Genomic DNA, 25762 nt, shown 5'->3' with positions numbered 1-25762 from the left:
CTAAAAACAGTATTATGTGCACGGTTTAAATGCTTTCAAATTGTAAAATGCAACAGTGTAGTCACATGACCATACTGCATATTCATGTTTATGTTTTCATCAGTAAAATGAGAATAATGGCCAGATGGATTCACAGATCTAGCTCAGAGTACTAAACTCTTATTGCTGGCTGACACTATAACCAAATTATGCAAACTATTTAAACGTGGAGAGCCTGGACAACTTTCTGAATGACAAGTGCTGAAGTCTGCGTAGTTCTGTGGGTGCAGATTCAGCTCGGACCTGGTTAGTTATTCTAACAAAAGCACAACCTCCATTTGTCCTCACCTTAGCGAGATTGTGCTCCTGAGTCCTTCTGAAGTAGAGCGCCGGCACGCCGAGCTCAGATGCAGCGATCCACTGCAGCGTCGCTCTCAGTTCTCCATCCACACACTCTGAATCCATGTCAAAGTTCAGCACCAGGAGGTCCCGCTGACAGCTGCTGCCCGCTGTGGACAGACCCGATGTGACTTCTGTGAGACAAAACCAGACACTACTCTGAGTGTGATTTCTGTAGATCTGATATGTTGCAAGCAGAATGATATGGAAAGGTAAGAAAAAGCATTTGCTGGTGCAGAAATGAGTAGCTCTAATAAACATGCATCTTTTAACACTGATGCTGTTTGGTCATTTTTTAACAGAAGCATTTTGCATTTTTTTTAACTTCATTGGAATAGTATGAAATATGGTAAAGGTTTTGGCACTTGCTATGTGAACACACCAAAAAAAAGTAGTTACAATTGTACTGTTAGCGATCAAAAATGCACTGAAAGCACTGGAAAATAATATCTAGTGGAAATGTTTGGTACTGCACCCAAACAAAACTTTACTGAAAGATCGTTTTTGAGATGTCAACCTCAAATTTGCAGCACAGCTTGTTTAGATTTATAGCTTTCGTTTATTAAGTTTTAGAGTAAAACATGTTTTGGAAAATATTTATTTCACATCAATAAGTATTATTTACAATAGTATTTTTGTGCATTTTTCATAATAATAAACTCCTAGATTTTTTTTTAGTTTCACTTTTTTAACTATATTTATTTTATTGTTTTGTATATAAAGGCTAATATGAAATCAGATTTTAAGTCACATTTTAGTATCAACGAGAATAAGTTTTAAGCATTTTTTGGAGTAGCTTGTGTTGTTGTGTGCTAATGATTTGCACATTTTAGAGAGAACAGAAAACGTTCTCATCTGTCATTAATTATCTTATTGCACAAACCAATGATGAGCTTCTTTTTTCTTATATATATATATATATATATATATATATATATATATATATATATATATATATATATATAAAACACTAAAGTGTGTCTGTGTGTGTGTGTGTTTTGTGGATGTCCCAATTAGGATACAGGATTTGCAATTTTCAGAGAGTTTATTTAATTGATCATGTTACATTTTTTGTTGCATTTATGAGTTAAGCTAAGCTAAGCACGTAACTTGCATTGTAAAATAGCCATTTAGATACTATTATAGTTTTTTATTAACTGTTCAATATAGTATATTTGTCATTTGTATTATTTATGTATAAGTATTTATTTTTTATTTCAGTTTTAGTTATTTTAGTATATCAAGATAAATGAAAAAATGACAAACAAAATGATTAAAATAAAAAAGAAAAAAATAAAAGCCTCAAACTGCTACTAAGTAACAATTTTTTAATGGTTGTTATTTTAGTCTAGCACATAATATTGTAATATTGATATCCTGATTGCAGAACTTGAATCTAATCAAATCGTGGCATGTTTTAAAGTATCAGCAAATACAGTATCACTGGCTAACAGAACTGATGTCAGATAATATTGTGATTGTGACCCCTAGTACTTCCTCAATTTAAATTCACATTATAAAGTCAAAAGCCTACATTTGTGGTGGGTTGAGAACTTTTCTTTAAGGTTCACTCTTCTTTATGAATGTGGATCAGTGTGAATGATAAAGAGCTCACGGGAAATAAAGACATTCACACAGCCCACCGTCTCACTGCTAAAGCATATTGTTTTACAGTCATTCTAGGAAAGGTGGGCTAATCTCTTCTCCCTCCCACTTTTCTTGAATTAGAACATTTTTCTTGGTTTTTAGCTTATCTCTTTAAAAGCAATTCAACCAGTTCTTTCTATTTCTTTACCTCAGTAATATTTATTTCATCATGATATCTCTATCCTCCTCCTCAGCGCTCCAAAACCGCAAAAATCTGTTCCAAAATGAATCTGTCCTCTGTTTTCTTGCTCTTTCACACATCTTCCCATTTTAACACCCTCTCCTCATCCCAGCAGGATGATGCTTTGCCTGACAGCTCCTGTGTCTGAACGTCTCTTTTGTTCTCCTGCATGTGAATGAGTCATTTGTGAGGTGTGAGTTTGTGCTGGCAATACAAAAGTCTCTTTAGCTTTCTCTCTCTCTGCTCGAGAGCATCTGTCCGTCTGCCAAACGTTAGAAGCACACTGAGTGATGAGGGGCAGAGGGCAAGCAACGCTGCTCAGTAAGACAGACTGTACGCAGAGCTCATGTATTGTGATGTTACCCAGATAGAGGAGGTCAAAGATTAAAGGCCAATCACACGAACAACAGAGAGACAAATGTATCAAGGTCACGAGTAGGATCAGAGGAATTATAACAGTACCACATTTGTGCTTGCAATCTTTAAAACTATAATAAGCACAACTATTTTAAACCGTTTGCATGTGTGAGGTACTGTAAGTTTAATTTCTGGCGCTTGGAAAATCAAATAAAGAACATGTGCACTGAGTCTAATGCTTTGCTATTGCTGCACAATGATAGGTAGAGACCAAGAAACAGAACAGTAGAAATTGAGATGATCAGTAAAAAAGATAAGAGGTTTTCAATGGTCTATCCTTAGACATTAATAAAAAATTAGACTAGTTCCCCAATAAATAATAAAAAATAAAACAATTCTGACCATACTCTTTTGTGCATTTTACAATCTGACTTTTAAATAAAAGGCTTTTCCTCACAAACCAATCTTTTTAAATTAAATTTGGTGATGTTCAGTCTTTATGGGAAATATGAGATCTGCTCATTAAAGTATTTGCAAATAATTATAAATGCCATAAAAATGCGATCTCTTTAAAATCCTTTCAGACATGCTCATTCGTGTCATAAAAATGTTGTCTTTTAAAAATTGTGATTTAAAGTGCAATTAAAAAACCTCCAAGTTTTCTGTCCTTGTTTGTAGGACTTCATAATATGACAACAACAAGAAAAATAATTATTAATATTTTATAATTACTTACTATCTTAACATTTGATTGTCATAATAAAGTATTTAAGAAAAATTATATAATAATACTATTTTCTTTAAGTGAAAAATTACAATGTCTTTCTTCGTTTTCAAATGTTTAACCATCAAGCTTTTCTTTTGGCAGAAAACTGCAGGAAGCTCTTGAAGCTTCTCTTTGTTGACAACTGCTGGTTTATGGTTTAAGTGCTTCTCATATATGGAAAGATGGTTGGCGCATGTTGTGTTCCCAAATGCATGTTAAATGACCCAAACTCAAAGCTGATGTAGAGATGGATTCATGTAGAGCAGCATTTCCTGTGAACCGAGCCAAACACCAGCAGATCACGAGCTGCTCATGTGTAAAGGAACACAATGCCACACTTCACTTTATTTATTTTGCATTTTTACAATGTTGGTTGTGTTTTGATTAATCTTGCAGCTTATTGCAATGTTTGTTTGTTTGTTCCTGCGGTCCAACATGCTAAGTTTTGGCTCAGAAGCATCCTGCCCACTCACACTGCCCCCTCAGACTTCAGAGCCAAGTGCATTTGAATAATTACATTCAATAACTCCCAAAATCGAGTTCTAGAGACTATCCTACATCACAATTTGCATGAGGAACAACTAAAGTTGAAAAAGTATCTCATCGAGGGCACCAAGTGAGCCTCCAGTGCCCCTTAAAAATCGAAAAATCCTCATTCACTGAGAAATAACATGAAGTTCACTCTCGAGAACAACATGTAACATTTATATAAAAGATCAAACTGCCAGAAAATGAGAAACGCAAACGGCTTCAGACTGAATACATTAGCGCAGAAGTGTGAAGAGCAGCAATAGCATGATTTCCTTTTAATTCCAAACACAGTCGTGAAGCTCCAGAGATGAATGATCTTTCATTCAAATATGTATGCGTGCATGTAGAGGGCTGGTTCACTCACCGTCCGTCTGATCCTGACAGTGTGACGCCTTCCTCTCTCTGTCCTCGCTGCAAACAGAGACACTATCATTATCATGCTGTATAGAGCAATGCTGGCTGTGTTCCAGTCACCTCACGGAGCCTCTCAGGGACTGTGACTATATTGCACTCATCTAATAAGAGCTCAAAATAGTAAATGACTGAAGGCTTTTGGCGACAAAGCCCATTAGAACTGCCCATGTTTGAGACAGTTCCCAGACACAGCAAACAGCACATTTACATACTTGTAGAAGCAGCTATCGCTCTAATATGACAGAATGTGATGACTTAAATTTCTCATCTTCTAACTGTGGCCGTATCCTCACGAGGGGAGCTGCAGACGTGAGGATTTGGACAGTGCTCTGGGTTATGGAAGAGCGCTTAACAGCCATTAGCTCGAGTATTTCTTAGTGTGCTGCGGTTAGTGTGTTGCTGTTGGATACCTGATTAGGTTGCTGGAGATAGAGTAGTCTAGAAAGCCCTCCAGGTCTGCAAATCCCAGACTAGAAGCGCTGCTGTTCCCATTTCTGAAACACACACATGCACATAAAAAGATAAACGTGTCCACAAACGCTACCAGTCAAAGGTATGGAATAATTATGACTTTTTAATTTTTTAATGCTTTTAAAGCTTTTCAAAGTTGCATTTATTTGATTAAAATACAGTTAAAACAGTTAAAACAATAAAATTGTGAAATATTATTACAATTCAAAAGAACTGTTTTGTATTTGAATGTATTTTAAAATATTATTTATTCCTGTGATGCAAAGCTGAAGTTTACCATCATTGCTCCAGACTTCAGTGTAACACGAATATGCTTAGCATTTACTACTCAATTATTAATAATTTATTTGCATTATGTTGAAAACGTTGCCATTTAATATTTTTTTGTGGAAATCATGACACATTTCTTCAGAACAGAACTTCTTGATGAGTAGAAAATTCTAAAGAACAACATTTATTTAAAAAAACTTTAGTGTCAGTTTTGGTCAATTTAATGCATCCAGGCTGAATAAAAGTTTTTTTTTGTATTATTAAAGCTTGCTTACCTCAAACTTTTGAATGGCACTGCATCTGTACTGCAACTGTTTTAACATTGATAATAATCAAAAATGTTTCTCAAGCAGCAAATCAGCTGATTTCTGCAGGATCATGTGACACTGAAGTCTGGAGTAATGATGCAGAAAATTCAGCTTTGCATCCCAGGAAAATCAATACATTTTAAAATATATTCAAATAGAAAGCAGTTCTTTTAAATTATAATAATGTTCCACAATATTACAATTTTTATTGATCAAATAAATGCATCATTGGCTTCCTTCAGCAACATCAAAAAGTCCTAATTTTTCCAAATTTTGACTGGTGCTCTTTCTCTTGTGCTTACTCTGGTTGGATCTGTAAGAGTGTGAACAATGCAGAAGCTACTAATTTTCTCAGCGATGATCACTAAGCCGTGGACTGCAGCGGGGCTTGGAATAGAGCGAATAGGCATGAACACTGGCATGAGATTCATTAGCATGGGCATCACTGGCAACTCACTACCAGCTGATGACTATGAACGTGAGCCACCTGTGCCTGTACCAGCAACAGCCCAATGAACAAGCAGAGCGTAACCTTTCCCCCTGACAGGGTGGAAAGACAATGAAGTGGGGGTTAAAGCCAGATGGAGGCCGATTGCCAGATACCCAGACTCGGGTAAGTGGGGATGGCGTTGAGTTGGCACAGGTTAGGAAGCGTCGGTGAGCGTGGCAGGCTGGGCACGATTCAATCAGCAAGAGGGACTCACACACCCATTACATCCTTTTCATTCTAGAGTCAACAGGATGTGACATATGGCACCTGCCTGTCAGTGTGAGGCACATCCTGTCAGGACTTTGAACACTGATGTAGAGTCTCTGGGTGAGAGCTCTGCTCCAGACTCCAGTCATGCTGTCAGAGCCGTTTACTCACACAGCTGTGCTGGACTAGACTCGAAAATGGAATCTCTCTCACTTCAGAGAGTTACACTATCTCAGGCACTGGCTTAGAGTGTGTTTACACGTGTGTGTGTGTGTGTGTGTAAGGAAATAATCAGATGTGAAAAATGGGTCACTCCTGTTATGCAGAATATTTTCATGTCTCTCTCAACCTTAATACACAGCATAAAATAGTAAACTCGCAATTTGGAGATAGAAATTGTAGTATCACAATTAAGTTTAAATCAGTGCTGTTTTAGTTTCACTAAGGTACTATAATAGTTTTATAATCATAGTTCTATATAGCTTTATTATATGCTTAAATTACAATATTTAGATTTAGTTTTTATTGCATTTTTCATTTTAATTTTGATTAAAGTTTTAGTTGTGTTTTTTGTCATATTTATTAGTTATTTATTTTTAATATCTAAAATGTATTTCTTTTTAGTTCAAGTTAGAACAAGTTAAACTAAACTAAATGAAAATGAGAACTGCTACCTTGACAACTCCCTGAAATAATAATACTTTTATATATGTATATTTTATATTTTAATGCTGAAATAATGGTTAATGGTTATTAAAATATAAATTTTAGTTAACTACAATAACCCTGGTTTAAAAGAATTGTTTTTCTGATTTGAGCAGATGTTGCAATTATCCCCATATACTGTAAATAACATGAAAAAATAGCAGTTTATTAAGACAAATGTCAAGTGCTTCTTCATATTTTTAACTTCTCTGATCAAAACGTTTAAAATAAAACATTTTCAGCATTTTTTTTCTGCCCAATATTGCTATTAGCTTGTTTTATCTATGTCATCAACTTTGCTTCCACTTTTGCAATATCCCATTAACTAAAACAGTTCTTTATGACATTATCTTCCACAAAGTGACATTAAATTTTATGGGAAAAATCACTTGATTATAATGTATCAGCAAAGGATTTGATGTTGGTTAATAAAATTACTACATAATACAATCAGGATTTCAAAAGATGAACCCAAATGAACAAAGCTGACAGCCTCATGTAATCTAATTCTAAATTGACTATATTTCCACCCTTCTGTTCCATTAGATATCCCTAAATCATTTTCTTGCCATTGTGTAAATAAGTTAAAATTAATAAAGTTTTTTAAGTGCCTCGGCGCAGGGAGAGCACTACTGAAAGTCTGGTATAAACTATAAATTACAACATCATCATATTCATTTTCTTAAACTTACAGAGCTCAAAAAGTGATACATAACAGGAATGACATGAACGTCTTTTTTTTTTTTTTTTTTTTTTTTTTTTTTTTCGCATGTCTCTTTAAGCCATAATGTCTGATTCTGTATCACTGTGTCTGTGCATTTGTGTGCTAGACAGTAAATTAAGGGAAATGGCTACAGACTTTAAAGACAACACCATCTGGCTGAGGACTGATCACACAAACCACATCACATTAATATCAATTAAGATATGTCAAAACTGGTATATTAGTTATACAGTGAGGGCAAAGTAAGTGCTTTAATGCTTAACTTTCTTTGGAGCTCTAATTTAATAAATTGCTACTTTAAAGATGAGGAAAGCAGGCTCACAAATGGGTGCTACACTGCGCTCTGGACTTGCACAGTGCTGTCAAGGATTGCATCTAACACATGTAGCTTAATGAAAAGCCAAATGGAGAAGCCACACTGTCCAGCAAGGCATGATGGTCTACTGCATGGTTCACCAAACTTGTTCCTGGAGGGCCAGTATCCTGCAGAGTTTAGCTCCAACACTAATCAAGCACACCTGAACCAGCTAATCAAGGTCTTGCTTGGTATACTTGGAACTTCAAGGCAGGTGTGTTGAGGCAAGTTGGAGCTAAACACTGCAGGACACCAGCCCTCCAGGACCGAGTGTGGTGACCCCTGGTCTACTGGAAGACTGACCCCTCGCTTAGCTGGATAAAGCTACTGGTGGTCTCCTCCTGGGGGTCATCTTCAGGGGCAATCTGGGCCCAGCTGCCTGAGCCACTTTCCTCACTGCTAGCGCTGAGAGAGCGTCGCTCCACCTCCACACCTGCAGAGGGTGCTGTGGCCACTGAGGAGGCCCTGTCTTTGTCACTGCTGAGGGGGGAAAAAGGACACACGGCAAAACTGCAGTGTCACAATGAGCAAGTAATTCTAATTTCACAAATTTTGCCCCAAAGCATCTTTCACTGTCCAGAGCCTGGGCCAAGAAAAGAAAAATCAAGGGAACATAGGTATAATGTCAATCTATATTTCTCTATTTTTTGTTTAGCAGTGTAGGTAAAAATGGGTGTTACAGAGGAGAACCCCTTTACCGAGATGTGCTGTTTGGATTTATAAACACCACATGTGACAATACATGAAGCAAAATATTTTGTGTTACCTTCTGAAAAAGGGGTCATGAATTGAGAATTCTCCATGATCTATAAGAAGTCACTGTAATATCGAAAATACTGTAAGATTTGAAACATCTTTGTTAGTCCAAAAACTTTTATTGAAAGCCAAAACGTCTCATTTTGCACTTCCTTCTAGTCATTACGTAATAAAGATTAATTCATCAGCACAAGACTGCCTTCACAGATCAGTGCTTACGTCATCAGCCCCCCTTAGAATAAGGGTAGAATACAATTTAAGAAAAATGCAGTTCATGACACCTTTAACATTTGTGCAATCCTTCTCTCATTTTTCTTACCAACTTCACTCTCGCACACATTGTGCTGTGAGTAAGAATTAAGGCTTAGCCTCTGAAACAAATGATGTGGGTAATTTTATGTACCTGCTTTTGGTTGCTGTCTCACTCTCTTTGCCACTTTGTGGCTGGATCTGATGGGATGCGTCTGTGTGGTGGGGCCAAACCCTTCCCCTGTCTTCTGAGGTCTCTTCTCTTTGATCTGGTTCAATGTGGATCAAGGGTACCTCCCTCTGTCCACGCCACGCTTGACTCACACAGGACGAACTGTGAGAGCTACCACAATTTTCTTGATGCTCTACACTTGGCCGGTTTCCACTATTTTCACGACGAGAATGCTTAAAGCCGTGTCTCCTTTCTCCAACTGTAACTTGTGGCCGACAAGCAGCCACAATGCCGTCCTGCTGGCATCCAAGCAGGGACTTGCCACTCTCTACGATGTCTGCCGCTAGACGGTTAGCAAAGAGCTGTACATGTGGCTGCGAATCTGCTGAATCGAGCTCCACACTGTCCTCTGAGGGCTCCGCTATTATCTTATTCTTGCGCATTAGAGACTCAATAGAGCTGGCCCAGGTTTCATGAATCAGCATGTCTGTGATTTGGTCCGTTTGGCCACGCTTATACAAGCATGAATCAGACTTGCAGAGTCCCATTGATGACACAGAGTTGGTTGGATATATGTTGAGCGAGTCCCCGTGTACATTTCGAGCAAAACCATCAAATGAATTGGCCTTGATGGGTGAGTTTACAGTTAGTCTGGAATCTGAGGATCGCCTGTCAGGAACAGAAGACTGACGGATACAAAATGGGGTTCTAGGGGACGGGGGTAATAGGCTATTACTCCACTCTTTGGTCTTGGTCAAACTGTAGTCCTTGTTCTCCTTGTCCATGTCTTTTAGCATGAAGCGATAAAACTCTTCAGTGATACTCTCAGTGCTAGACTGTTTAGAGAGACAAGATGATGTGCGCACATTGAGGTGTCCATTTTTTTTACTGGCAGCTTGCTGAACAGCTGCTGCGAGGATGCTGCTGGCATTTTTCCCAGCATAGTAGTCCAGCAGAAGGTCAAACCCTCGACCTTCTGTCTCCATCTGGTTCACCATGAACCGAGAAAACTCATCCGTAATGCTCTCACAGCTGGACTGCTTGGAGATAGAGCTACCTCTGCTTAAATTATGCCCAAGCCTGTTTCCCGGTCCCAAAGTGTTTGCTGTCCCGGAGGGATCTGCGTCCTCCTCTGGAATGCTCTCGTAGCTTGACGCTTTCCCCCTGCTGCTCCATCTCTCACACTGCAGGCGGCTGCGAGCCGACTGGCCAGATTTGGAAGTGTCCACCACACTTAATTCCGGGCAGTTCATTATCCTAGCTGTGACCTCTGACGCAAAGAGTGCAAATGGATCAGAGGTGGTAGGTTCGTCTAGATTGATAGTTTCGTCCACGACACGGTTGACCAGTCGCTCCATGAGCTCAGGCTGTTCTTCAGTTTTACGTTTGATTTCACTGAGACGTGGAGGTCTATGTTTCTTGGTGACTGCGGTGCCATTTTGTGTCTCTTTCCGGCGGAGTACTGCGGCTGTGCGGCAGGGCAGAAGCAGTCCCTCTGGACCTTCCGAACCACCCTTTAAGGCGCAGAACCACGGCTGCTTTCCACTGGAGTTCTCCAGGCATATCGCTGCCAGCTCTGTAGCCATGGAGACCACCGTGGTCGCCAAGTCATCAGCGAAGCATGTGACAGGAGTTTTGGACTCACATGAATCCATTTTAAGTGCCACAAGAGCTCCCGAAGAGGACGATAAAGACTGCTGCCTGGTCTCGCTCTCTCCTCCTGCTCTCCCTCGTGGCATGTGAAGTGGTGAGCTTTCAGCTGAAGGTAGCACAGAGTCCGCGTTCTTGTCACTCCTGCCCATGTCAGACTGGTCTTTGACCATAGTGGCAGTTACTCTGTTCAGAGTAAGTCTGTAGGGTTCTTTCAGTTTTGGCTCAATTTCTCTCTCTTCCTGTACTTGCTTTTGCTCTCTCTCTCTCTTCCCTATGATAGCAGACAACTTCTCCACACTGCTTCGCCTCTCGCCATTATTATAAGTCTGACTTGGCTCAATCAAATGCTGTAATTGGCTCAATGCTTCTCTGCCAGACTTGGTATCAGCCTCATACTCTCTAAAGCTGATGCTGCCTTCTTGCCTGTCACATGATCCCATGTTATAGTTTGAAATGTCACTGATTTTCCTTGATGTTACACACAAGATATCAAAGAGCAAATTATTCACACAATCCAAGAGGAAACCCTCGATGTTTGGGGCATCTTTGCCAGGACCCTCAAGCTCTTTTCTCTTCTCAGCCTTCTCAAGGGCATACTGAAATATATTATCTGATATTTCCTGGGTAAAGTTATCAAGATCCTGTTGTTCCTGATAGGGCCTTCTTGGATTTGTGATGCCATTCACTATTTTGTTATGCGTGGTCTCAAGGAAGTTTGCAATGCTTGAGTAGCTTTGTCTGTGTGTGAGTACAGCTGAAGCTTCCCTGAGAAGAACTTCAGCAACATTGGCTCTGAAAGCCTCGACGCTGGTGCCCTCTGCAATGCTACAGTGGAGAGGCACTGCAGTTGAAGCTTGGGCAACTGACAGAAGTCCTATAGAGGCAGAGTAGATGTCTGTTGAGTCGTCACTATCTCCAGAGTCATCTGCTAGATCTACTGCGGCTACAGCTCCAGCGACCTGAGACATTCCACATACTGCAGAGGAAAATGAATACTCCCCTTGTTCGGTCTCGGTCTCTTTTTCTTCATCCTCACACTCATCTTCTTCTCCTGACTCCAGTGTGAGTTGTTCTGTGACCTGAGGGGTGGTAATGGTACCAATGACACTCGCAGCACATGCCAAAGCTATTTCCACTGGCTTGGCGACGTGTCCAATTGCCGAGTTGTGCATTGTTTTGGTCCTATTTCCACTATCATGCACTGATGTCCCATGTGACCGAGCTTCTGGCCACTCTGTTACCTCCTCACTGTTGTCAGGACTCTGGACAATCACGATTTTAGGAAGTTCAAAAGAACAGGCTCGAGCCCTCAGTGGCTCTTCACTGGAATGGCTTATATCACTTGAGTGCTGCGAGGTGGTGGACACACTCACTGCTGCCTCCGTGACAAAAGAAGGTTCATCTTGTGACAAATGAATAAAAGCATCCTGCAGGACTGACTCAGCCAGATTGGTAGCATAGTGACCGGCTGACTCGCTGGTGTGACGACTGACTTTTTTGGGGGTAGCAGGTGGGCCTCTTGAGGGGGCGGAATATGTTCTTGAAAGCTTTTGGGAGTTGGATGAGGTGCAGAGGGTCTCAGAGTCCTCACTATCCTCTCTCTCTACTTCACTCTTTCTTTGAGCGTGGGCTGCTCTCAACACCTTAACCGACTCAGGCGTGATAGAAATCTCAGAATCTGCAGAAAGAAAGACATGTGGCAGGGTTGGTGAGAAATGGGGTGGGGGCACAGAGAGAGGAAATAGATTAAAGCCAGGCCTTTGAAAACAGTTTCACAATCCTATACAAAAAGTCAAATTTAATACACATATAAATGAAGTTTATCTTGTCTCTTTAATATAAGATTAGGTGTTTCACTGCAGGGTTGTTTCACTGCTCTATATTCTTGTGCAGCCATGCTGTTGCTTGGTTACTTTGTATCTAATAAGTACAGCAGATTGCAGTTCAGATTATTATAAGCAGTGAAACCTAGACAAAAGTCGGAATCCAAATTATTCCCAAAAGCAAAACTAAAGACTTTATTTATATGCTTTTTTTCACCTTGGGGTGAAAACACTCCCAAACAGTCCCCCAAATAGGGCCACTCTTATCGAAGCAGGCTCACAGAAACCGAGAAAACGTAAATGGCTGAATGCTCTTTCAGCCACAATTCAAGCAATTTTAAGTCTATTCACAAGGTGGACAGGAGGGAAGATGCAGTGAAAATGCCAGAGTTGCACTGAAGTTGAGTTTTCTCATTACATACGAGCAGCAAGGACATAGAAAATACTACACAAAAGATAAGATATGGAACTACAATGACTGGACTTCTGGGTGGAATTGGATTTCTGGTAGTTGGATGCACAGTTTACCATTTCTGAATGGGTCATCCTCGCTGTCTTCCCCAAGCTGTTCAGAGGCAGTGAGGAAGTCTTCTTCTATGGATGACACGGAGCGGTTGGTGTCATCTTCAGCAGCCCGCTGACCAGCCAATCGGCCATGCCTCTGCCTCTCTTGCCCTGACTGTAGTCCAATCAGGAATTTGTTGATCTCAAAAATGACACTGTTGGTTTGGGTTGGGCGCCGCCCACAGGAACAATGCACCAGACAGACATCCGCTGTTTTCTGCCTCTGAGATACACATACATAAACACAAACACAGTTCAACCAGGCTTACTGTAAGCTGTAAAATTATGTCAGATGTTCCGGTCTGTATTCATATCCTACCTGTGGGTGGCTGGGGTCATGCTGGCAGGAGTCCGGTGACTCTAGGCTGCTGAGAAGCAGAATCTCATTTTCTTTGGGTTGCCGCACTCCGAGAGACTCAATTAACCGTGGCAGCTCTGGGCACACCGAGGCCAGTTTCTGTGGGGAAATTTATGCTAATATTCAAGTCACATAAATGTGGGTCTTTGCTTGCATTATCTTGGTAATTTGTATTGTTTCTAATTTCCCTTTTAATTAGATGAAACATTGTTTATGTCGTATGCTTAGGAAATGATGAAAGACATTCATATATTTGTTATTAACTTTAAATGAATTAGAAATGAGAAGGGTAGAGGGTAGAGGTGCAACGATACATGTATTCTTATTGAACCGGCACGCATTACAAACCAAACGATTTGATTCGTTGGACTAATCCTATTATATTTGGAAAATAAAACAGCTTAACGTGTGTCAAATATAATGTTCTCAGTGCCACTGTGCTCAACAAAGTAGCCCAAACGACGTAACAGGCAACTTGCTGTCTTCTAGTGGCACAACGTTAGCAGACAGACACGCAGGGCATGCACTGCAAAAGGCCCCACGATAAACTCCCCTTGCTGGGGTTCATCTAAAGAAGATGATCTTGTATCGACGATAACCAGAGATATTGTCAAAAACATCAATTGTTGGCAATATTAAGATATTTGGCATTTCCAATTAATGTAGGCCTGTTACATTATAATTTTTATTAGGCCTATTATTATTATTGTGAAGTTACTACAATTAATAAACCAAAAAAAAAATAAAAAATAACCTAAATAATTACAAAATAACAAAAGATCAGTCAATATAACAAAACATCAATCAAAATATTTAAAAAACTCAATAAAAAAAAACCAAAAACAGGTATTTTAAAACAGGTCTATACAATGAATTATAGAGCTGCGCAGGGCCCCGAAACACCAGGGGCCCCCCTTGCTCTCAAAGATGATTTAATTTTAGTTTAGTTTTTGAATTTGGCCAGTGGTTATTAAAACATGAATGTTCATTTCTTTTAATGTGGTGCGCTGTCGCCCTTTCTACATAAAAAAAGGGAAATCATGTAACATGAATATCATACGGTCTCTTGCTCGAGACAAAAAAGATGCTGAAAGCGCCGTCATTACTCTGTATTTCCGTTTTTACGTTCACTTTCTGTATAGTGAATTGACTGAGATTAAGACATTTACAGGCATAACTCTTGCTTAAAGTTTGCATGTTGCTTGTTTGTGATATAAACAATCACCCCTCAACACTATAAAAAACAAAAATTTCCAACATTGCGACGTAACCAATTACCCCAATACAGAACATACCGAACTGTGACACCACTGTGTCGTATCAAACAAAACTGTGAATTTTGTTAATAGCTACACCCCTAGTAGAGGGAAATGGATATTTATTTGGATATTAATGAAAAAGTCTACTGGGAATGACAAAACACTAGACTATTTATTAGTAATTGTTTAAAAATTTGCAGATGCTTTCATCAACAGCAAGCATTTTTTTTTTATAGTAGTATATGCATTCCCTGGGAATCAAACCCACTTCTTCATCATCTTTAAAGAAAGGAAGGATAATCTCAACCCACCTTAACATAGCTGTCGTCATGCCGTTCAGCAGTATGTCTGTCCAGGTTTACGAAGCAGATCTGGAAAGAAAGAGGCTGAGCTTAGAGAAATAAGCACATACCTGAAAAGTAAAATATCTGTACTTGTGCTTTAGCGCACAAACACAGTGTACCAAAAATACACACAGGAGCACACACAACAGTAGCACTGAAAATCTTCTCATCTGTCGCAGCTATTACATGTCATTTTTCATTCCACATATTCATCACTTTCATTTACAACATGTCAAATCTCCTGCAGCGTTGCCTAAAAGTGCCACATTTGCACTGAATGTAATGAATAAAGACTTAAAGGACAAGTTCACAGATTTTCAACCAGTTTTGTATTGTTAGAATGTCAGTAGTACAGTATATGTAAATGCAAAATGTGTATTGTATTGCTATGTTATTTGCACATTTGTCAGAAAAATGGTCCACTGGATGACTCAGAATCATTTTTTGTAAGCTCCAGGGCTTTCGTTATAACCACAGATCAAACATCCCTATTTTTGTATACCCAACCATTGACAAATGGATCCGGCACTGCTGTTTTTCTCTGTTTCATTTGGTCATGTAACACCAATTTAAAAAAAATGTGCTGCATAGACAGCCAAGTTTGATTAAAAGCCCATCTTGCCAGAGGTGAATTACCCCTTTAAATGTTAGTCTTTTCCTCTCACAAAGCTACCGTTGAGCTTCAGAAGACTTGGAATACAGTGCACGACTCACATGGACCACTTTTATGGTAATTTTATGGTGCTTTTTTGTCAGGTTTGTGTCACTATGATCTGGCATTGTATGGAAAAGATTTTTCTTTTGTGTTCCACTGACTAAAAAAAGCATACAGGTTTAGAATGCCAAAAGGTTGGGTAACTTTAAGCCATTGCACATAAAAACCTTTGTCTCTTTCTCTAATCTTTACACACGAGAAACAGCACTTAACGCTTATTTATCACTCTTTACTGTTAAACAAAGCTTTTTCACTCCCTTATTCATCTGCTCATCTCACATCATTCTAGTTTTAATTGGTTCTTTAATGTGAGCACATTGACTCTCTCTCTCTCTCACACACACACACACATACACACACACACACACACACCCAGAGGCTGCACCTTACTGATTCTGATGACTCATCGATATCTTAAAAGCATATCATGTCGCTAGTTGCATGTTTGTTTCAAATGTGTCCTTGTGGATGTGTGTGTGTGTGAGTGAAAGAGCTCTTCTTTCACTCTTCACTTAAGACACTTAAGATCACATTAGTGACAAATGTCTTTGGAATCTGTAGGTTTCTCTGAGCGAGGATGGATTTTACCCTCAGGTACCATAGACGTAGCACTTCATCTCTCTTATTCCAGCTGCTAGTACTTAATGCAACAGTAAATGATCTAGTGCATCCATAAGGGTTTATATACCAAGTGTAGGCCTGTGCAAATAATTGAATTCGATTATCATACACATCTCGTCAGTAAAGCCGGTTCTTTGATTAGTAGTAAATCTCCATTACCTGCTTTCAAATGGAGCGGCATTTACTACACAGAGCCGTAGTTCACAGACAAGCTACACAATATCGCGTTCATTATTGCAGGGGATACATGGGTAGATGCCGGTAAATGCTGCTCCATTTGAAAGCAGGTGATAGAGATTTACTACTAATCACAGAACCGGCTTTACTGATGAGATGCACATGATAATTGAATTTGATTATTTGCACAGCCCTAACTAAGTGTATGAATGTGTTAATAGTTCTGGCCTGAGGAGTGCATCTGCCATTGAAAGACAGATGATATGAGAGAGAGAGAGAGAGAGAGAGAGTAAACTGCCATAATTGTCCTGAACTGTCATATTCATATAAGAAACTGATCTTGCGCTGGAGGTTTGGAGTGTCTCAGCTGTCAGATGGCACCATTAATGTTCTGTGGTCCTGATAGGTGGCTCAGTCACTGCCTTTTTCTGACACACACGGCTAGTAAACAAATAAATAAATAAAAAATACATAATGTGCATTCTTAAAATAAATGGTAGGTCTAATTAGATTTTTTTTAATTTTTTTTATAAGCATTGTGCTTGCAAAAGACGCTGCCGTGATATTAAGGTGCTGGTTTGCGATCATTCTGAATGGTTGCTAAGACTTTGCTAGGTGACTGTTAGGGTGTTCTGAGTAGTTGCCTGGTACCATTCACAGAAAGGAAATTAGCTCGTATGAGATGCAGCAAGTGACACAATAGCTGCTATTTGTCATTAACATGAAAGGAAAAACTTTTTTTTTAATAAGGATTTAAGCATATTATTAAAAATATAATGCAAAATCATGTTTGGAAAAATATTTATGCCTAGTTATGTTGGCAATAAAGTCCTTTTTGACCCTGATTTCAGGTGTCATTCATGTCCACAAGTTACAAATCCAAGAAATAGAAAAAATAACAGTGATTCTTGCTTTAGCACCACTAATAATAAACTGTAATCTCTGAAACAGGGTTATTTTAGGTAACTAAAAACTATAATTTTATCTTGTTGCCCAGGCAACATTTCTTATTTTCAGTATAATAAATTTAGTTGAACTTGATGTACTAAAATAACAAACTGAAAAAAAAATACTACTACATTAAAACTATTAAAAAGGGCAAAAACACAACACTAAATTACTAAAACTTTACTTTACTAAAACATAACAATTAAAAATAAAATGATAAATATAAACATTAAAACTATTTCAAAATAATCATAAAAATATAAGTTTCTTAGTGATACTAAAATAAACCTGATCAGAACATTCTGAACACAAGTTCTCATTCTGAAAATGACAATAAACATATCGTATCACCGACAAGTGAACAAAACTGATTCATATAAATATAATGTGATATACAGTTACAGAATGACTAGTAGAGGAGGTTACTAAAGTTTTTAAGGTTTAGATGGATGCTTCAGGTGACTATAGCGATGTTATGGTAATGATTTTACTCATTAAATGAGTATACAGTATTAAATGAAACTGGAAAAGGTAGGGAGGACGTGAGACAAAGCGGGAGTGAACAGCTGAGCCTGAATTAGACTGTTTATGCAGAGTGGAAATTTGCATCTCACTAACGCAATACAGAACACAATCCTCCCGCTCGCTCATTCTTGTATACTTGCACATCTCGTCCGATTGCCCATCTGTCTGAATTTCTGTATCACACTATAACATCCATTTACTTCAGTGTACTTAAACACCACATACTGGATGCTCTCTCTCTGTCTCCCTCTGTCTCTCACACAGACACACACCACACATTTGTTTGTGTATCATGGTGAGAACTTTCCATTGATGTCTACTGTTCATACTGTGTTAATGATATTTTCACTTGATTTGCGCTTGAGTCTATCAACAGGACAAATGGAGTGAAAGAACATTCATTTTAACCGCATTTGGTTCAAACAGCTCGTTCGAGTCTTTGTACAGATGTCAGAAAGATATCAGCGTATGGAAAAAGTGGATAGTTTATTTTTAATGGTATCCCGGATCGTGTCAGAGGATTGATCGGAGCATTTTGTTTTGTAAACGAGGCACAGTGTCATGGAGAGTTCACAAAAGAAACATTTGTTGAAAGATGAAGTGGTACTCGATCTGACTGCAGCTGCATAACAAACCGTAAGTAAATTGTGATTAATGATTACTGATTACTGGGAAGCCTTAAAGGACACGCCCTTAAAAACAGGTCATTTTAGAGAAAGGTTCAGAATGAGGGTTGAAAATAAACAGTTTTTCACATATTTATTTGTTGTTTTTTGTGCAAAAAACTTGATTTACATTAAGAGTAAACCTCTGTCATGCCCGTGGACTCATTTCGTTATGTTTTTACTCTCCATGTGTGCTGTGTTCCCTTTTAATTAGTCATTCCTGGCACCTGTGTCCTCCCAATTATCCTGTGTTCATTTGCCCCAGTCCCTTCAGTTTGTGTTTGTCAGAGATTGTACATCTACCTCTGTGTTTCCTGTGCTTCTGTCTGCCCTGTGTATTCCTGTGGATTACTGAATTAAAAGAAGATTGTTCCATACATTCCTGGTTTCCTCGTTCCTCACTCCTCGACTTCAGGCAAAGTGTGACAAAATCTCAGACCACGAACAGTTTAAATTGCGTGTCTCCCCTCCGTTTTGTTTCTGTGTATTTTCTATCAGTGTTTTTTCTTTCCATTGTGTATGAATCCCCTTCTTTGCCCCGAGTACCTCCTCTTCCTGCTGGAGCAGGGGAGCTGATCTCTCGGAGACCACACAAGACTGTTCACGCTCATAGCTCACACCACCAGCTACCCCGACGACACGCTCTGTGCTTTCTACGATGCGAGCCTAAACATTGCATGCAGTGTGCCGTCGTCCAAGGAAGGTCCCTGAGAGGATTTCACCACCTTTGTGGAGTGGGTTCTGGCAAGAAATAGATCGCCACTCACCATCTGCCCTGTGGATAATCTCGCCAGAGCCACTCGTGACCCAGAGCCCAGCCCACCATCTCCCCACGGTACAGAGCATCAGCCTGAGCCCACCAATGATGGAGAGCCATTTCATGCCACGATCCGCGAGCCAGTGCAAGGCCAAGCGACTGAGCAGAGGATCGCCCTGAAAGTTGAGCCCAACCCTTCAGACCATGTGCGAGAGCCGACGACAGTGCCCACCACGAGGGAGCAAGCTGTGGATGGTGTGAGTACAGAGTGGAGCTCCACCCCCTCCATCACGACTGAGGGTGAGCTGAGTATGGCGCGGCAAAAGGGCCAAAACGAGGAGGAGGATCTCACTGACTGGGAATCTGATCTGGAGATCAAATTGCCCCCTCTCCTCTCTCTGTTGTCTCCGCTGGTCCCATACAGCCCTCCTTCATCCATGGTTCCCTCGTCCAGCCCTGAGGGGGCTTCTGATTCTCCAGTGCTTGCTCCTAGAAAGTGTCCTCCAGTGCCTGCTCCTAGAATGTGCCCTCCAGTGCCCGCTCCTAGAAAGTGTTCTCCAGTGCCCGCTCCTAGAAAGTGTCCTCCGGTGCCTGCTCCTAGAATGTGCCCTCTAGTTCCCGCTCCTCGTAAATGCCCGCCCTCCCACCCACTCCAGCCTCCTCTACCGCTGTCGTCTGGCAGCCCCTCTGTTCGCCCTCAGCCCACCATCGTTGTGGTGCAAGCCCCGTGGGACTGCCATCCTCCCTCATCGCAGTGGTCGGAGTCTCCCTCACTTACGCCTCCAGCCTCCGAGGCCTCGGCCCATTGACCTTTCGGCTCCACTATGGCTCCTAGCTCCATCCTCTGCGTTGTGGCCCAGCAGTCCACAAGCTCCACCTGGCTCCCTCGTCCCTCCGGCTCCGCCTTGGTCTGGCGTCGACCATCCTGCGCTTCGGGACTCCACTCCTCTAGCACCACCTCGACCCACCGTCCCTCTGCCCCCATCACCCAGTTTCTTCCCCCCGTCTCCACCTCAGTCCTCTGTCGTTCCGGCTCCACCGCGGCACAAAAGAAGATTGTTCTGTGCATTTCTGGTTTCCTCGTTCCTCCCTCCTCGACTTTAGGCAAAGTGTGTCAACCTCAAGGAACATATTAAAATAATAAAAAAAAATCTGTCATGACCCCTTTAAAGGGGCAGCTTATTGATTAATAAATATTCATTTTCATGTGGTTCCTTGCATCACATAACCAGCTCCATATGTATGGTATTTACAATGTAGTAGAATTGGTCAGTAGCACACCTGGTACAGCATTACACTACTGATGTGGTTGGGTATAAGTCACAATAAACACAAGTGAATATAAAAGAGACCAAAGATTTGAAGAAAAAAGCTAAGGTAGGATTTAATGTAGGTGGTACATTATTTTAATGTTATTTTAATGTCACTCACTGAACATTAATACTCAAACTGCCACAATACTTACAACAACCAATGTAATAATACTTTGTCAAATTCACATCCATCGGATTAAACGCATTTTACTAATATTGAAAGTGTTACAAAATGTGCATAAGCAACATACTACCACTTTGCTCAGGCTTGTTTATCCAATGAACATTCATAAAGATGCACAAAAACAATTAAACTTGTTTATCCACCTTAATTATTTGAGTTTTTTATACCCCCCTGGGGAATTTAATTTGCTTTAATTTAGGATATATTGCTCCAAACTCTTAAAATATATTTATGTTTTGATGTGCTTAGAACTTACAGTGTCATGCAATTACATTGTAATCTTTTTTTAAGCATCCTACTATACAGGATTAATGTGTTTCTAATAGCCTACTCTACTACATTCTCCAAATAAGATGGTTTCTGGCTGTCAGTGTAAATCCCAGTATAAAAAAAAATATTACCAGACCCAGATGAAATCTGCAGTTTTTTTTATTGTGCATTTTCTAGGCTGACTTTAGGAGAATATCTGTGTAATTCCATGGAATGGATTTATATGTTGTAATATGTGATAAGCATAGCTGTATAATCAAATTGTCCAGAATGTTTTATAAATAAACACATAAAGGATGGGAATGCACAGAACTTTGAGAATGGTGAAGGTTTCAATCCTGTGGAAATCAGCAGAGATTTCTGTGGGTGCAATCATGTCCTGTTAAAGTCTCACAGACTACAAATTGAGTAGGCCTAGTTTGAAATACTTTTCACATCCTGGTCATTTGCTGTAATACTACATCCCAATCACAGGGCACCAGACTGCGACTAAACTGTCACATTTTAGAAAGATCTGTTACAAACCTGAGCAGAAACACCAAATGATTGTGTACTTAAATACTAACAGCCCCGACACTCCAGGGCAACATTTGTAAAGAAGGCAAGAGAAAACAGGCATCAACATAGATTTGAAAGTGTTTTTAAAACACCATTTTTACCCAACACTTACCATGCATGTGTAGTTAAACTAAGGGTGCTTTCAGACCTGTAAATCGTTCCGAAACAAGGATTAATTAATGTTGCAATGTTGCATTTTCTTTTGGTTCGGTTCGCTTCCACAAGGCAAAATTGTGTTTATGCAAGTCACGTGTGAGTGAAGCTGTCCTCTAATTGGTCAGTGTTCACCTGTTTGTGTTCCTCTGCGTCATTCAAGATGGATTGACAAGTTCACTCCGTGGGCTTATTGTGTCTTTATAGCTGTCCCGGCAAAAGCAAAACGAATGTAGTGGTCATTCCACTTTAATTCTACACTACTATATATATATATATATATATATATATATATATATATATATATATATATATAAAATAAATAAAGGTGTAAAAGCTCCTTATCCTTTGAACACCAAGTGGGGCACAGGTTATCAAAACAAGCGTCCTCCATCGTGCTCTATACTGTGCAACAGCCTTGATCCGATTTGGGTGACTTATATTACAATACTTTACTCCAATCCTGAACAAAAAGACCTTAATTAACTGGTTTAGGTTTGTTTAATTGGGATTGACAAACCTAAACCACTTAACTTTAGATTACCATGACCACTGTATTTATTTGTTTATAAATATTTGTTTTATTGAAACTATACTACTTATCTCCAACTATAGTAATGAGTATCAATGCATGTGTTTATCATGGTTAAAACTTTACAAAACTATGGTTAATTTAAAAAGTAGAATCATGAACTTTAAAGTCTCTCAGTTATTTTCCTCCTGTGTAATATTTGTGCTGTTTGCCTTCAGAAACTCCAAACTTTAATAATTAAGATACTGATGAAGGGAAAACAATATCTGTTAAGGAGTCCCAAACTCATTCTGCCTGCTGTGAGAATAATTTATTTTTCAGCCCTATATAAATTGTGTTCTAATTAACATCCCAACTCAAAACCAACACATATTAATTTGTCTACTGGATGAACGCAATAGCACTTTCATTATTGACTTCTGTTCTAAAACTGTTCATTTTACTGGTCCATTCCTCCAATCTGCGCTTCCAAATCAGGTGCCACTGCTCTCACGTGTATGTCTGGATCGCTGCCATCATGTGGCACATCAACTTTTCATTTATTATTCATTAAGCACACATGGTCATGAAAGAGTGTAGGTCACACAGTGTGTGTAGAATTAACTAAATATATAAGTCTAAATGTATCCATCATATAAATATAATAATTATATATAATAATTTGTAAATTATCAAATAATGTATACCAAAACACATCCATTAATACACTGAATTTCTCTTGACACATACCAGTTAATAACATAAGGATGATCATTATGCATCTCTGACATCAATATTTTTTCTAAATGCACACAAGAATTATTTATGCATGTTCAGTATGTTAAAAAACAATTTGCAATGGGACACCAATACTAAAATACCTGCAGGATTATTGTGTATTTAAAGCAACAATAGAAAAAAGAAAGAAAAAAAAAAAAAAAAAAACCTGGAAGACATCAGCAGCTTTAATCTTTATACTACTTCTCAAAATTTGGGATAGTAGTTAGATAAGACTTACAGACCCCAAACTTTTAAGCGTTAGTATATAACTCATTTTTTTTTTTTTTTTACTTAATAATAAACAATGAAGACTACACCAGTAATTCAGGTAATGCTTTTGAACATTTGATTTCTTTCAATTTCATACTGCTATTAGATACCTACAGCACTGTTTAGTTGTATCTTGGTTCTATTGATTGCAGTCCACTTTTCTGCCCATAATTTTATCATTGAAATTTTGATGATATGACAACCCTAGTTCAGGCGATCTGTCACTGTCTCACTTATGCACACACTGCACGAGTCCTCAAAATTGCTGGGTTAGAGAGGTCAGCTCACAACTTAGAACGTTTCACTCTTCACTGGAGTGGGAGACGGCAAGACAGATGGGAGAGAGAGAAAAACAAGCTTGGAAAAGAGGCCGAGAAAGAGTGGGGGAGGAATTTGTAGGAATGAGATATCGAGACAGGGATGGAAGGACAGAGATGGCTGAGCGTCGTCCTTGCCAAGGACAAACTCATTTCACCCATTATCATCAGAGGGGAGATGGCAGACTCTCGCCACCGTGGCTAAAAATTACCTCCGCTGGGACGCGCCGCCACCTCGCCGCTCGCTACACCACTGAGATAGAGAAAGAGAGAGAGAGAGAGATGAAAATAATAGAAAGGGATGGAGAGAAGCGGATAAAAGAACAAAGCTGGGGATCATGGGAGTGGAAAGATGTTGTTTTGAGATGTTGCCATATTGCACTACTGGAACAGAGCAGACGTGCTCTTTATCATTTCCGACTGAGTGGGTTCACACACACCGATCTGCGCTTTCACATCCACTGAGCCTCTAAATGGGGCATGGAAGGAGTGAAAAAGCAGACACACCCTCCTGTCCAATGGCAAATATGTGATGTGTCCTGTCATTTGAAGTCATCAGAGCACCTTGACAGACCGAGTGCTCAGGTTCTCCTGGTTTTGACATACATGTGTGTGTGTGTGTGTGTGTGTGTGTGTGTGTGTGTGTGTTTGTGTGTGTGAGCGTCGCCTGAGGCCTCCAGCCTTGGTTCACTAGGCACCCATTGAAGAAGCACATTCACATCTGTGCCTGTGGTTATGACCACGCATGGCTGTCACATCCTGAAGGCGAGATCTGCCAGCAACCATTAACCAGTTAAAGCCCCGTCTTAAAATCCTTAGAAATTTTATCATTTTGTTGACAATCGGGCGCAGATATCCTTGTGAGAAACTGGCTGTTCTTTTCTCACATCTCATTTTGCTTTACAGTTTTGTTTAAAGAGGAATCTTTCCATTTCATGAAATTTTTGATTGTTGCTTAGGGCAAGGAAAAATGAGCACAGGAAGTGATGCTGTAGTTGTGTTTTCTCTTCAAAGTTGCACACTGTTACCGCGGACGCGTCTAAAACTGCTTACCAGCTGAACTAGGTCGGGTTTTGAATGTTATTTAAGGACATGTTTCAGAATGAGAATTTATACATAAAAAATAATGCTACACCTATTGAAATATTGCAATTTAATAACGAAAACTAAATGGTTTTGCACAGTAGCCACTACATTTACAGATGAAGTGTGGTCATGCAATAACCACTATGCATATATCAAAATGCATAACTATAATGACAATAAGCATTCTATGTTTAGCGAAAATGTTTGCAGGTGTATTTGTAGTGTATAAGGTGTTATATATGGAGATTCATATTTCAGACAAAACAAATAAGAGTGCTAATGAATTCTAATCTGTATACATGCAAGTCTACACTACTGAGAATATTTCAGATAGGTGATACTAATCAACACATAAAGTGAAATGCAATGATCTGCACCATTTAAGCCAAGAACAAGAAACTACACCAAGTTTGCATTATTCAGGAAAATAACTTCCATTTTAATAAAAAAATATATAACAAACATGATTAATGTAACCGTTTTAAAGAAAAAAAAAATTGTTTTGTTATAACTTTTGGAGCAAGGGGGCCGTCATCTTGCAGTACCACCGCGTGTGACGTCACGTGGTTGGTTCGCTCCGATGGCCAGTGCAGTAATATAAGCATTTCTTTACATTTTGAGCACACACTTGTTTTGAAATGGAGGAAGATGACCGTGCAATTGCCTGTGCATTAGAGCATATACGTCGATGGGGCCAAGCAGTAGGACCTATTAGGGGTTGAAGAAGTCGTGAACCTGCTGGTTTGGGGTAAAGTGCTGTTCGGAAAAAATACTCGTTTATGTGGATACTCCCCAAGACTGTCATTCCGACTTGCTTTGTGTGCTTTTGTTGATGAAGGTGTAAAAGAAAGCTGAATTTGGCCTACTCACGCGCTGTCCGAGCCGAGCTCTGGCTTTCTGTGTGTGTGTGTGTGTGTGTGTGTGTGTGTG

At 39.6% G+C, this 25762-nt stretch overlaps 1 protein-coding gene across 4 annotated transcripts in view; it reads right to left on the bottom strand.

The window, feature by feature from the left end:
- LOC109102771 (A-kinase anchor protein SPHKAP) overlaps positions 1–25762 on the bottom strand; it is a 117807-nt gene that overhangs the window by 2234 nt on the left and 89811 nt on the right. For 3 of the 4 annotated variants that reach the window (XM_042743486.1, XM_042743485.1, XM_042743487.1), the window contains 8 exons: positions 14950–15009; positions 13341–13478; positions 12986–13244; positions 8964–12312; positions 8108–8284; positions 4685–4768; positions 4225–4271; positions 328–512 (listed from right to left, as the gene is read on the bottom strand). In XM_042743486.1, coding sequence (XP_042599420.1) covers positions 328–512; positions 4225–4271; positions 4685–4768; positions 8108–8284; positions 8964–12312; positions 12986–13244; positions 13341–13478; positions 14950–15009 — 4299 coding nt within the window. The remainder of the gene's footprint in view (positions 1–327; positions 513–4224; positions 4272–4684; positions 4769–8107; positions 8285–8963; positions 12313–12985; positions 13245–13340; positions 13479–14949; positions 15010–25762) is intronic. The other variant, XM_042743488.1, reaches the window with a different exon arrangement.

The sequence above is a fragment of the Cyprinus carpio genome, chromosome B18 (genome assembly GCF_018340385.1).
Source record: "Cyprinus carpio isolate SPL01 chromosome B18, ASM1834038v1, whole genome shotgun sequence".
NCBI lineage: Eukaryota > Metazoa > Chordata > Actinopteri > Cypriniformes > Cyprinidae > Cyprinus > Cyprinus carpio.
This window is presented reverse-complemented; position numbering and strand designations above follow the sequence as displayed.